This window comes from Oryzias latipes, chromosome 12 (assembly GCF_002234675.1).
Source record: "Oryzias latipes chromosome 12, ASM223467v1".
Lineage (NCBI taxonomy): Eukaryota > Metazoa > Chordata > Actinopteri > Beloniformes > Adrianichthyidae > Oryzias > Oryzias latipes.
The window spans coordinates 1,982,823-1,997,050 of NC_019870.2; the positions used below are offsets into that span (position 1 = coordinate 1,982,823).

The 14,228-nt window shown below is 47.7% G+C and overlaps 1 protein-coding gene across 5 annotated transcripts in view; it reads left to right on the forward strand.

Moving 5' to 3' along the window:
- Positions 1–14,228, forward strand: part of LOC101160992 (myocyte-specific enhancer factor 2C-like) — a 30,140-nt gene that overhangs the window by 5,129 nt on the left and 10,783 nt on the right. For all 5 annotated transcript variants that reach the window (XM_023960546.1, XM_023960548.1, XM_023960547.1 and 2 more), the window contains 2 exons: positions 6,954–7,138; positions 10,423–10,626. In XM_023960546.1, coding sequence (XP_023816314.1) covers positions 7,085–7,138; positions 10,423–10,626 — 258 coding nt within the window. In that variant the 5' untranslated portion in view covers positions 6,954–7,084. The remainder of the gene's footprint in view (positions 1–6,953; positions 7,139–10,422; positions 10,627–14,228) is intronic.

Below are 14,228 nucleotides of genomic sequence, written 5' to 3' on the forward strand. Positions count from 1 at the left end.
CTCCTTTGTTTGGTTTTTACGTAGGATTTTTTTGTAAGGACAGGTTTTATCCCCAAAAAAAAGCTGGTTTTGGTGAAGCCGATGTGAATTCATTGTGTGGTTATCAGGCGTTCCTAACAGCAGAACCAACATTTCATACTGATTACATCCATGAATTAAAAACACAATATTTACATTTTTAAATTATAAACAAGTAGAAAAAAATAATGCAGTTATGGCCTCTTTTGGCTTCCGTAGTTCTCTGTACTTTAAAGCCTGGTCTTGAACCTTTTTCAGGCCACAGACCGTGTAAATGTCAGACAGTATTTTCACAGACCGGCCTGCACTCGGCTGACTTTTTCCTTTTTTTCTTTATCTTCCATATTCTGTTGACTTTTGGGGGTAAAGCTTATCTTCATCTGTAAAATACCTGCAGCTGCTAAAAACTTTCTTTTTACTCTAGATTTTGTGTAGGAACCATTAAAATGTGATTATACAAGCTATGAAATCAGAGGCCAACTTCAGCCTCCTGTGACTTTTAAGGCGAAACCAAAAAGAGAGATTTTGATGAGATTGAGATGTGGAGAGATTTTCAAAATAAAACTTCCTTCAGAATCGATTAGAAATGAAATGGAAAAAAAAGTGTAGTTCCTGTTATTGGACCGGTTCGGATCCATGGCCTGGTGGTTAAAACCACAGGTTTTACGGGATTTTTATTTTTGTTGAATATTTATTTTATTTTAATGAACATTTATTATCTCAACAACTTTTCTGAGGCTTTCATTTTCAAAACATTTGTGTTTATAGCATTAATATTATGTATTAAATGCATTTTTTAAATTAAAATTTTACATTACTGTTAAACGTTGTGTAAAATCCTGCTGAATGAATGACAGGCAGGTTATCGCACAACGTTTGCACTCATTCATACCAGTGAAGGCATCACGCCGTCCTGATGGATGATGAGACATTACACGTGTCCTCAACGATGAGGTCTTGGCGGCGTGTTTGGGTGAGTCAGACACAACCAGAGGCTGAGGCAGCAGAGACACCGACGGTGATTCAAGCTGCTGTGTTGAAGGCCACTCCCCCCCCCCGCTGCGTCTTATTGGACAAACACACCTGATCCGGCGGGACAGAAGCATTGAAGGTCCTGGGACACGTGGAGGACATGTTTTCACTATGAAAGCTTGTTGTGGGAGGGATTTAAAGATCAGACACCCCAACAAAGATCCCTGAGGAACTCCTGATGATCCGTTTTGCTTTGCTTTTACCTGCCGGATGTGTTTTGGTCTAAAACGTTGAGATTCAAACGTCTTTCAGGTCAAAAAGACGCTCTGGAGCAGAAGAACGGATGTCTAAACTGATGTTTGGGGAGCATGAAAGAGCTGAAACCGCTCAGGTTTCCTTCGATGAGGCGACGGATTCCCTTAAGTCTGAAAGTCTGATCCGGCCTGTTGCAAAGATCACCGGATTCGGTTTCACGAGACGAGACTGAGGAGGCTCTCGTAGCCAGAATCCGAGGACCCCTGCAGCTGTCGCGGCCACATTTAGCTTCGACCTGCAGAACCTGACCCGTCCTGGACTCCACTGTTGTCAGAAGGATCCCGTTGGGTTTGAACCGTTAACGAGCTTATGGGATGCGCCTGACAGGCTTCCAGTGGTCTCTGATGTTCCTCTCCACAAAGACGCAGCGGACCCCCTTTGGACCATGCGACCCGAGGGAGATCATGACGGTGCTCCTGGTTGGATTTCTCCACAACGACCCACTCTGGACCGTCTTTGGAGCTCCAGGTTGTTTCCGTTCGCCTCCCGCTGTAAATCTGCTGGTTTGTACCTTCTGTGAAGATGGTCTTGACGTTAAGTTTCCGTTAAAATCGTCTTCCTCTGCTCACCTGAATGGCTTCAGTGGCCACCAGACGGATGTCAGGACGCCGTGACTCGACTTCAAGACGTCATCTGGACGCACGGGAACCTTCGTTTCTCTGAAGATGCAACACGGTTCTTCTGTTTTACCGTTAAAAGGGCCTGAATGTAAATGCTGTATGGCGCTGTTCTGGGCCTGGGGCTGTTCTGGACCCGGGGCTGTTCTGGACCCGGGGTTCTGCATGGTCCCAGAATTCACTACGAGCTAGACGCCAGCCCATACCCATTGGGAGCACTGCAAACCTTTCACCACGTGGGGCAGGCAAGCTGGGAACCAAACCTGCAACCTTCCGATCAGAGGTCAACCGCTCCACCTCTCCACCAACGTCGCCCTGCCTCCCGAACGACTTTTCATTTGGAGGAACATCTGAGCCTTCCCAGCTGTCCTTCCATGACTCCCCCCTTGACCCTCCAAACCCCCAGCAGCCTCTGCTCTGCCGCGGCCCCAAACCGCCGCCGCTGCCGCCGTGGTGGTTTCATTTCAGTGAAGTTAGAGTGAGACGGCTGATTTCCATCTCTTCCTCTGATTCTGTCGTCTGGCAGTTTCGGGTAAAAAGTTCACTTTTATTTTTGGAGGCTTCTGTTTGGCGTGCTCCATAAATAGCAGCGCGGGTGGCGCGGGCGGGGCGGGGCGTACGGGACTCGCTGGAGATCTGCCATCCTCCTGGAGGAGATCAAACTCCACATTAAATAACATCCAGGCTGACTTTTATTGTTTCAGACACTCTTCCTGCAGCGTGCCGGGCGCGCACGTCTCTAATTTTACTCGCCGTTGTGGTGTCGTCCCGCAGAGAGGACTGGAAGGCGGCGTGACTCACACGTCTCATCTCCGTGTGGCTACCGAGCTTCTCGACCTGCGACGTCACGCCGCCGCAGGTCTTCTGTTCTGCGGGGCCGTCTGAGGAGCTCCGCCTCCGCGGTAGAGGATGTTTGCAGAAATCAGGAGTGAAGCGTCTGCTGCGGTGATAAATGCCTTCATTGTTTTCACAGAAGAGAATGAAAGTAGATCAGAGCGAACTGCAGGCCGTTGAAACGTTTTTCTGTTTGATACGTCGTCAAAAAAGGAACTTTCTGGAAAAGAAAAGCCATGGATTTTTGGACAGATGTTTAGTTTGGAAACCGTCACTTTGATTTCTTTTCGATCCTGCAGTTTTTTCTTTCTACACAATGTAAACGTGTGGACCACCCAGAAACCCCCCAAAACATTCAAACATGTGACTCTGTTAAAACCAAAAATGGTGAAGAGTCTTTATTTCTGAAGTAACCCTTCAACACAGAAACTTTAGCTCCAGTCTCTACATTCTTTTTCGACGACGTAAAACGTGATTCCAGCGGATTCTGAAGTGGAGAAAAGCAGCTTTACGTTAGAAATGTGATGCATGTCTGTGCCAAACTGATGTGAAAAGACGCCGCGTCACAACCCGTCGTGCAAACGGTCAAAGAGTCACGATAGGTTGGAGAGCGTGTGTTGTTTAGGCGTCGCCGCAGACATCTCAGGTGTTAAAGCAGGGGTCGGGAACCTTTTTGGCCGAGAGAGCCATAAACGCCAAATATTTTTAAATGTAATTTCGAAAGAGCCATACAATAATGTAGTGTCTCTTTCCCACACTGATGCACGGAGACTTAACCTCTTTTAAAGTTCTTTATTCTGGTTACTGTAGACCGCAACAAACGCCATACAACTAATTCATCAACTCCTGAATCTCTCCTGCCGAGACGAGAGAGAGCGTTTCTCCCAACTTTATATTCCCCCCTCCCGCTCCAGCCCCTCCCATTTTCCTTATTCGGCCCATAGCTGAACCCCATTGGTCCAAATTACCTAACAACAGGCTGAGCGACAGAACTGAGAGCCAATCAGATCTCTGCTTGATGCCTTCAATGAACCCCAGAATTTTTAACGCGGCCCGACAGCCAAGTTAAACTCAGTCCGCGACAATATTTTTAAAACTAAATATACAAATGAATGTGTGCATTTGATGTAATTTCAACATTTTTAAAGTACAATAAGTCTGTGGATCCTTTTTAATAACATTGTTATGCTGTTGCTAATAAATGATGAGTATTTCTCGTGGTAGTTTTGTTGATGGTCTAGTCTGGTTGATCCGTGGTGAGTTTCTGCTTCATGCAGGCGTTGAGACTTTAAACGTGATCTTAGGTCTGAATGTTCTGTAGATGTGAGAAAGACTGATCACATGCAGACGGGGAGCCAAACACACACTCACACGCTGCAGTGAGTGACGGGCAGCGGGTTTTACGTTTTTACAATCCCTGCGCGATTCACCTGCTGCCTGTCCCCACAACCCCACCCTCACCCTCTGCTTTCTTCCTCCCAAGAAACTCCCATCCCCGCAACTGCGTGCTCTTTCTCAGAGACGAGAGCGCGCAGTTTTAGGCACGGCAATTCACAGGTTTCCGGGTGGTACAAACTCTGTGAAATAATAGATAATAGTAAACTGATAGTTTTTTCTCCAAGCACCGCTACTACTGCGCGCCTCTGGCATCGCATCGCAACCGAAAAGGACTGGTCTAATGAAAAAAAGTAAAATTAAAGATTTGTCTGCGAGCCACATGTGACCATCAAAAGAGCCATATATGGCTCGCGAGCCATAGGTTCCCGACCCCTGTGTTAAAGGGTTAACTGAATAAAGTTTGGAAGTTATATTCTTCAATTAATCGTCTGGTTCTTTCCCCGTCTGACGCTGAAACTTTTATTTACAAACAAACTGTTTTAAACTATTTTTACACTTAAAAGTATTGCTGCAGAACTTCAAATCCTTTATACCATGTGACCTAAGCCACTCCCATTTTTTACCCTGAACAAAAATGACGGAAAATACTTTTAGGTTTTTGCTAAACTTGATAAATGAGCACCCTACCACTATAAAATGTGAAGTCTGTCTAACGCTTTGATGGTTGGACGTGGGGGTCATCAGGCTCCACCTACTTTCATTGAGGCGTCTGATTGGTCAGTTTGGTAATTGAAAAACAGAAAAAAATATTTAAAAAAATTAGGATGATCAAGAACAGGTTAAAAAAAGGCATCAGATCAAGAATGTTTATTCGGACCAGTTCGGACCCTGGCATTCCTGTTTGGAACCCCAGGGGGAGGAGTCACTCAGTCCAGTTCTCTTATACAGTCAACGGTTTACAAACTAAGGAGTTTTATAGCAGCAGACAAGTCCACACTGCGCACACTTCTTTTATAAATTAAGAAAAGGAAGGGTCTATTCAGACTGGACACATTTGGTTTCCTTAAAGTGAACCAGAGTTTGTTTCTCAAACTGTCAGTCTGCAAAAAAACCCAAGCAGAACCTGGTCCGGGACCAGAAACCGGTCTCTGACCCGTCTTTGGAGGTGGTCTCAATCAGACAGCGCCCCGGTTTCCTCGGTTTGAAGAAGATCCATGATCTGAACAACTAGACCAAAACGGCCACGGTTGGAATCTGGATCAAGGCTGGAATCTGGATCTAAACTGGAATCTGGATCTAAACTGGAATCTGGATCTAAACTGGAATCTGGATCTAAACTGTTCGGCTGGACAGCTCTGATGTTGCTCGCCATTTTGGTTGCACCGCTCCTGTTAGGTTGGGGGTGTGAAGGGCTGTAAGCTAGTGGGAGAGCTCTCAGCAGTAAGGGAGGGGAAGGGGGGTGGGGTTTCTTTTTGCCAACAGTCCCGCCCACAACTCAGAGGGGAATTTCTACTGATCTCCTGCCGCTCTGCAGGAACTAGGTCCTAGAAAACGACACAGGTTCATTTATTTTGGCTAAAAGCGGCATCACTAAAAGACCACTGGGGACGCTTTGGAAACAGATCAGAGGACGATCGGAGCGGGACTTAAAGATTTAAAAGATCCCAACATCCCATGGCTGGTGAGGGATTCCTCCAAACCGCCTCCCGTGTTGGCGCCGCTCTGTGTTTGCCTGCCTCGCCGCGTGTGAACATCCGTTTAACTCCTCGACCCGGGCTCTTAAGCCGCGCTTCAGGAGGTCACATGGCACACGCACGCTTCATGCACCGCCGCCTCTGCACAGGAGGCTGCGCTTGAGCTCCTCCCCTGCCGCATGGCGCCCGGCTTTAAGCAGAGATCTCATTACCTCCCTCAGGAGATCAGGTCCCTCCACGAAACATTTCTTCTCATCAAGACGTTAAAAGACGTTTTGTCTTTCCATGTTTCGCCTGAAAGGTTTGCAGTTTTTTTGGCTTCAGTTTAAAGTTGACACACTTTTATTGAAAAAGGGGATTTTGTTGTGTTTAGATGTTTATTCACACGGTGAGAAGCACACAATCTGGACTCTTTTCAGAAAAGTTTCTCCAGTAACACAGAAACTGACATGTTATGAGATCCATGCAGCATTAGTGCAAACAGGAATAATCTCAGGAAAGAAGGGATGTTTTATTCCAGATTATTCTGAGAAGCACATGTTTGATGGAAGCCGAACCGGCTGAAGGCCGTGTTGAAGCTGAGGAGGAGTTCCAGGTTTGGAGAAGTAACTTCTGTGGATCTTCAGGAGGATTTCTGTTGTGTTTGGTCATCGTTTGCTGAATGATCTTTGAAGATTATTGACATGGAAGAACCGCGATGTTTGCGGCGTTCTGGGATGTGGTCTGCAAAGGTTCCCGTTTGTGGGCTTTCGGGGTTGAAGTGGAGACCCTGATAAAGTCCAGGTGGTTCCACCAGAGCTTCGGATGCTTTCACGTGTTTTCTGGCTCCGCCCTGATTGGCGAGTCCTTTTTGGCTCCGCCCAGAGAGAGCGGCTGAGAAGAACGTCCAGAGCGGCGTCTGAGCAGATGCAGATGTTTCAGACCGACTGCTTGCTGTCAGTCATTTGCATGCTGACATTCCGGCTTGTTTCACTTCCTCGTCCTCTACCCCCCCAGCAGCAAAGCCGCTTAGTGGGCGTGTTGGGGGCGGAGCCGCCGTGGTGGCGTGCAGACGGCGGTTCTTCTCTGCTCCAGCAGAGATCACTTTGTGTCTTTAATGAAGTTTGAAATCTGCAAACACTAAGAACTGAAGGCTGCTCACCTGATTCTGTCTGTTCCTCCACAGAAACCAGGCGCACGGTTGGGATCCAAAAGCCAAAACCACCTTTGAGGTCCTGGAAGAAGAAAAAACCCCAGAAAGGCCTGAAGAGACGACGCCCGCAGAGAGGAGGAAGACAGACGGAAAAAAGCAGGAAGATGGGGAGGAAAAAGATTCAGATAGCTCGGATAATGGATGAGCGGAACAGACATGTAAGGCAACAAAACTGACCCTTCAAAGTAAAAGCAGCTCGGCCAAACATGAGCCGTTTTTACCCATCAGCCTTAGAGTGTGACGGGAATCAGTCCTATATGATCCCTGATGGTTCTAAAGGTTGATGTTTCCCCATACAGCAGGTGACTAAATTAACTGTACATGAGAACTGGACTGAGTGGCCCCTCCCCCTTGGCATTCCAAACAGGAAGTGGCTCCAAGAAGCCAAAATCCCATAGACGTTTATAGAGAAATAAACTGCTGTTAGTCATCATTCTATTGGTCAGAAGAACCGTTCTGGGTCTGATATCTCTTTTTAACATCTTCTTGATCGTCCTAAGGACGATCGTCCTACTCAATAAAAGTAGGTGGAGCCTGCTGCCCCCTCGTCCAACGATTCATAGATCTCATTTAGCTCGCTTTGAAGTAGACTTCCAACAAGCTCACTCCTGAGTGGTTGCCATAGAAACGTTGACTCATGTTCACACTGCAGGCTGAAATGACCCAATTCCGATTTATTTATTTTTTTTGCCCCTATGCGACCTGTATCTGATCTTTTCATGACAGTCTGAACGACACAGATCCCATCTTTTCAAATGCGACCGCCGTCTGAACGGCCAGGCCACATGAATCCGACCCGTACGTCATTGATACGCTACAAACTTAATTCTGCGTTGAAGAAGGCGGGAACGAGAACATAAACATCAACCATGGCGGACGATGCTGCTGAGACCAGTCAGTGGAAGGGAAGCGAGGTCACCGATTGGGTTCATATTTGGGCTGACAGCTCTATTCAGGCCAAACTCCAGGGCTCTTATCGCAACCGGCCGGTTAAAAAAAAAAAATCCAGCGAAATGGCAGAGCATGGTGTTGAACCTTCCCTGCGATGCCTTTTTTTCTCTCCCTTTCCGACCGTGGTCAGAAGCGCGGGGGACCGAAGGCGGATCCTCGTTCGGGGTCCACTTCCTCGTTCGGACCCTCAGATTCTCCAGAGCGGGTTGATAAAGAGTCCATAGCATTTATTCTGGGGGGAGCCTTCTTTTATTATCGTTCTCCTTCCTCCGTAACACACATGAATGCTCCCCCATTGCCCCCCTCACTCCCTCCTGCACTGCACGTGCTCTCTCCTCTCTCTTACACACACACACACACGCGGGCGCGCGGCCCCAGCACATACACATTCCCATTCCACAACAGTGGGTACAGACGATCCTGGCTCCAATGCCTTCTTAAAATGAGTAGATTGTAATTGTGCTGGCTCCTTTGTGAAAATAAATGTAATAATGCAAAAAGAGCTCTGCTGTTGACAACACTGTTGTTGACATCCATTGTTAACGTTAGCTACTTCCACAAACAAGTGACGTCGTTCACCGTTGAGTACTCTTCTGCGCATGCGGGTCACTTCTGGGTCATTTCACGGTCACACAGGAGATCACAAAAGTTCACCTTTAATTGGAAATTTTAACGGCCTTGCAAAAAAAATCTTATTTTTTTCAAAAAATCGGAATTGAGCATTAAGCCCTGCTGTGTGAACGTAGCCTCAGACACACTCGGACCAATCACTGCTTACTGACGTCGTTTGGCCCCAACATGGCGGGGTAAAAAATTGACTTCAGTCATGGAAGTAGTGTTTAAATTAAAGTTATTCGTGATTCCTGTGTCAATTTACGTAATTTTAACGGGTTCTGTCGCCAAATTTGCAATACGAGACGTACGTGGAACAGTCACGGAACGACACAAATTTGCGTATGCATCTCGCAAAAACCACGCAGAATTGCGTATAAACTACATAAAAATACGTGTAAACTGCGTAATTCCCAACCGACCAAAAATTTTGAACAAACCGAATTCACGTAAAGACCCGTCGGCCAAAACCCTCGACGGACATCTGCGCACGTCGACGAACACAAGAAACAATTATGAATGAGGTGCATCACGCGTGAATCATAAAAGACACGGGGAAAATGTGCGTAGTGGCTGTGTGACATGGTCTTAGTGTCATAAAACAATAAATAATGTTTCCTTCTTAAATTGAGCACGACACGCGTTTGACGCTTTCAGCGACCTTTACAGTTCAGTTTCACTTTCCCTACGATTCGGTTTAGTGGTGCAGCATACGGTTTGATTCTAAACCGAGATTTGTGGCGTCCTGAATGATGTCACACTCACTTGGTCCAGCTCTCAAATCCAGTCAATGGTGGAAGCACAAAGGTCAAAGGTCTTCCACACCCCAAAGGGAATTTTAGGAATTTGGTTTGTTTTTGTCTGAATCAGACTTTTTTACTCGAGTCACGTCAGATCGATGTCGCCTCAACCAATCAGCTTTCACTGATTGACACAGATGGTTTGGTGGACTTCTACGCCGGCTGCCCCCTCCTGACACAACCTGTTGGGGCGGGGGCGGGCACAGGGGGCCCTAGAGTTGATCCAATTCATTACTGTGCTAAAAGCAGAAAAGTACTCTTTGTTATGAAACGATTTCATGTATTCGGGGATTCCAGTGAATACGATTTATGTACAAAACTTATGATTTCTTAATACTGAAACAATTTGGTTGCAATTAGTTATAACTTATTGGATTCTAATCAACCAAAACCAAAACATTTTGGGCCTTAAAGATGAAAAATAGACTTTAAAAGTGATTCTTTGGATGTAAAAGATCCTGAATTTACTCTGATGAGATGTTTTTTGGTCGATTAGAGCGTTTCTTCTGTAACGGCTGCGTTTCTCTCCGCCCTCACCTTCCAAACGTGTGTTTGGGCCACGCCGGTCACTTCTGAGCGCGCTCAGAGACGGACGCTGCGACCACGCCTTTGATTTCACGTGACGCTCATGAGGAGCGGCTGAGTGTGAGTCCACAGTGATGAAGAAGCCGATGGCTCACCGAGACGTGACCGCCGAGGAAGCGTCAGCCGAACACGGATGTGTCAAACGCACACAAACTAAGAAACACACACACACAGACACACACACAGACGTGCACAGCTCCTGTCTGGAGGAGCAGTTCCTCTCTTCCTGTTATGACAGGAAGCATGGGCACATGTGCTTCCTGTCCCGCCACAGTCGGAATGACCCACTGGTTCTTCAAGGGGGGGCTCTGCTGACTTTTAACCCCCCCCCCCCCCCCCCCCCCCCCCCCCATTCTGGTTGTTTTGATTATCTGATTTCCTGAAGGATTTTATGAAGATGAGAAGTTTCCAGATCTTCGGAGCGGCTGCTGATCTTCTTCTACTTCTCCTCCTGGTCCATAAAAAACCACACCTCACCCCACTTCTCCTTCCAGGTGACGTTCACCAAGCGCAAGTTTGGCCTGATGAAGAAGGCGTACGAGCTGAGCGTGCTGTGCGACTGCGAGATCGCCCTCATCATCTTCAACAGCACCAACAAGCTGTTCCAGTACGCCAGCACCGACATGGACAAGGTTCTGCTCAAGTACACCGAGTACAACGAGCCGCACGAGAGCAGGACCAACTCGGACATCGTGGACGTGAGTCAAACGCAGCTCTGAGGATGCAGACCGGTCCGGGTCCGGGTCCAGGTCCAGAACCTGGACCTGGACCGGAGTAAATGGTTGAATAATTGGTGCTGAAAGTTCTTTGCTGCTTTTCTTCATCGGGTCGTATTTGATTTCTGTCTTATGTTCACCAACATGACATTCAATGAAGACCAAACACATTTAATCGTGTGGCTAAAGGCGAAATACCCCGAAATATTTTTGGTGTCTGTGGTTTTAAGCTCCTCCCTCACGCCGACATGTAGGCGTTTCAGGCACTCTGGTGCGTTCAGGGTCAAAGCGGATTTTTCTCTGAGAGTCTTTACTGAGGGATCGATCGTGTCAGCAGAATGTTTGGGGGGAAATTGAGTTGAATTCAGGGAAAAGTTCAATCAGCTCCTTGGTTTTTCTTGGTTTAGTCTTCATTTTGGGGTGAAGGTCAAACGCTGGCGAGTTCGCCATAAAGACGTGAAACCAAACCGTTTTCTGTTCTCTGAAATCATGAAATGGGACAAAATCCAAACAATATTGTTTGTTGTTACTTTGAGAGTTGTGTTATTTATTCAAACTTAAAGAACAGCACCTTGAAAGCTGATGCAGTGACTCCGCCCCTTACCTGGTAAAATGATTCAAAGGTGTTCGTCTCACACATCAGTGGAACTGAATGCTTTTTTTCTCTCGGTTCCTTTGTTTTTCTGAGAAATTGCTCTGTTTATTTTGGGGCGATGGTCAAATGTCGGTGAATTCGACGTTTTCCAGGTTGTTTTTCCAGAACGTCCTGAAAATGCTGCTCAAGCTGAACTGAAGGAGGAAGGAAGTGATGCTGAAACATGCGGCTGTGGACCAACCTGTCAGATGCAGCAGCTGAAGGAGCCGCTGCATTTCTGCTGCTGCTGCATTTCTGCTGCATTTCTGCTGCTGCTGCATTTCTGCTGCTGCTGCATTTCTGCTGCTGCTGCATATCTGCTGCTGCATTTCTGCTGCTGCAGACGCCGCATTCTCCCGGTGGGCGTGTTCCCTCACATCCATTCGAAGCGATGACGAAGCTGCATGTGAGAGGACGAGGGCGATGTAGGCTTGAAGGTTTAGAGCAGATCACGTTTCTTCAGCTCCAGTTTAAGGTGCTTTCAGAAGCATAAGCTGTAACCATGGGAACCACTTTGTCTCTGTGGCCTGAAGGTCTTCAATAAGAGACTGAAGCCATTCTTACGTAACAGCGGTCTGAGGACTTTTCTGCAGCGGGACACGCGTGTCACGTTTACGCCCTCCCAAAGCACCTGAACGCACCTGCAGGCACCTGAACGCACCTGCAGGCACCTGCAGGCACCTGACCGCACCTGCAGGTCCTTGAACGCACCTGCAGGCACCTGACCGCACCTGCAGGTCCTTGAACGCACCTGCAGGCACCAGCGCAGACCCGAGACATTCTCCGTTTCTACCTGTTTGGCAGAAAATGTTCCTCCTAACTTGCCGTGAAGCAGATCTGATGCAGCGAACGCTAGCAGAGAAGACGCTGAGAAACTTCCCCTGCATCCTCCTGTTTGGAGCGTGCGCGGTCACGTGCACAGCGCACACCTGAGCGCTTCTTCATCCACGCGCCGCCACACATGGCGCAGGTTTACACCAAATCCTTTGTAATCTGCTGTAATCCCGTTTAGCTCGTCACCGTAATCTGTCCGGCCTCCTCGCGGCTGCGGCGGGTCGCTCCTCCTCGCCGCTGTGCCCCCACCAGCCTGATCCACTCCATCAGTTTCTGTTGTTTGTCTTCTTTAGTTTTAACTTTGTTTCCAAAAAACGGTTGAAGGAATTTAGATCTGAAACGTTTTTTTCAGCAGGACAGTTTGAATTTTTGGTGCTGAAAACTGGTTTTCAGTCAGAAACCAGTGAAGCGTTGCTCTGTTGATTCACATCAGTTTGTAATCAAGATTTCCAGCCTTTATTGCAGATTGACACCCACAAACATGTGATTTCAGAGAATGTTGAGTTGTTAACATGAAATGCTTTCAGCTCCTCTGTCGGCCTCAAAGAAACCCTGAAGCATCAGATCAGCTTCTGCCTTCAGACCAACTGGTTTCTGGAAAAGCTCAGCAGCGTTTGTGGAGGTTGAATGGCTTCCAGCTGCAGGTTGTGTCGTCGTGTGCAGCAGAAGGACGGCACGGTTCCCACTTCAGGGGATTCAGGGATCACTGACAATCCTTCTCTGTGAGGTTTGGAACCAGCAGCAGGTCTTTCGTAAGCGTCTCCGTACCAATAAAGTTCCGTTTGAATGTCTGAGGCAGAAGAACGACAGCTTTTTCGGTGGTTTTTCTCAGCTTCTCGCTGTGTTTCGTGACTCGTCTTTGGTGAAGCTGCGGTTGGGATCGGAGGAGCGGGACGCTTTGGGGAGAGGGGGGGGGGGGGGGGGGGGGGGGTTGAAAGTGTTAGGAGCGGGTGACGGAAGCCCACACGCCTGTGAAAAGGCTCCGCACCAATGGAAGATCTGCCGGGCAGGAATGTGCTGGAAGAGAGGCTCCTTTGTTTGGGCTCATCTTGTTCCTGGTCCCATGCGGCGGCTCGGCTCGCGCCCGTTTGTGCTCGGACGGGCCGCGGGCCAGACAACTATCAGCTTATTGTTTGGTGCTCATTCAGCCTGGGAACCTTGCTGCTATTTTTACTCCGGAGGAGCTGTGCATTCCTCGCCGCTGTTTGGTGGCGGTGCGCGCTCTCTGCTGGGTTCAGATTAGAAACAGATGAAACTGAGTCAGTCCAGTTCCTTTGCGTTGGCCGACTTCCCTCCCCGCTAAAAGGCTGGAAACCGGTAGTGGTCTAAAAATAGCTCGGGACACGGCTAAGAATAGCCATGACGGGCGGTGGGCGTGTGCGTACGTACGCACGCGTGCGCGTCAGGAAAATAAAGACGGAAAGGCAACTTCAGGTTGAGTCCTGGTTCCCCACAACCTCCTCCTCCTCCTCCTCTTCCTCTTCCCTGACAGTTTGTATGGGAGTAGAGGATGAATGTGTGCAGCTAAAAATACCCCACATTGTGTCTCCTGAAGCGCAGAAGCTTATTCTCAAACCATGGAGGATTTTCTCAAGTTCCATTTAAAAAAAAAAAAAAAAAAAAAAGTATTTGTTTAGGTTTTACAGGTGTTTGGAGTTCGCAGAAACATAAATGTTCAAACTGACACTCCCTCGTCAAATGTTGGCGACCAAAACACAAAGACTCTCACGGTTTCCTGTTTTTATTTTCCTCAGAAGACATGGAACGAATTCTGTGGGGCTTCAGCGCCCCCTGCTGGAGACACAGGTTCTCACCTGCGCTCACTCATTCTTGACTCCTCACTTTGAACCAGTGACTGTACACAAGAACTGGACGGAGTGACTCCGCCCACCCTGGCGTTCCAAACAGGAAGCCAAAATCCCATAGTCTTCTATGGAGAAATAAGCAGCTGCTGCTCGTTCTATGGGTCAGAAGATCCGTTTCTGGATCTGAAACCTTTTTCTTAACGTGTTCTTTTTAATCCTTTCCATATTTTTGTTATTTAAGTTTTAAACTGACTAATCGGATGCCTCAATAAAAGTAGGTGGAGCCTGCTGGGCTCGTCCGAAACAGATTT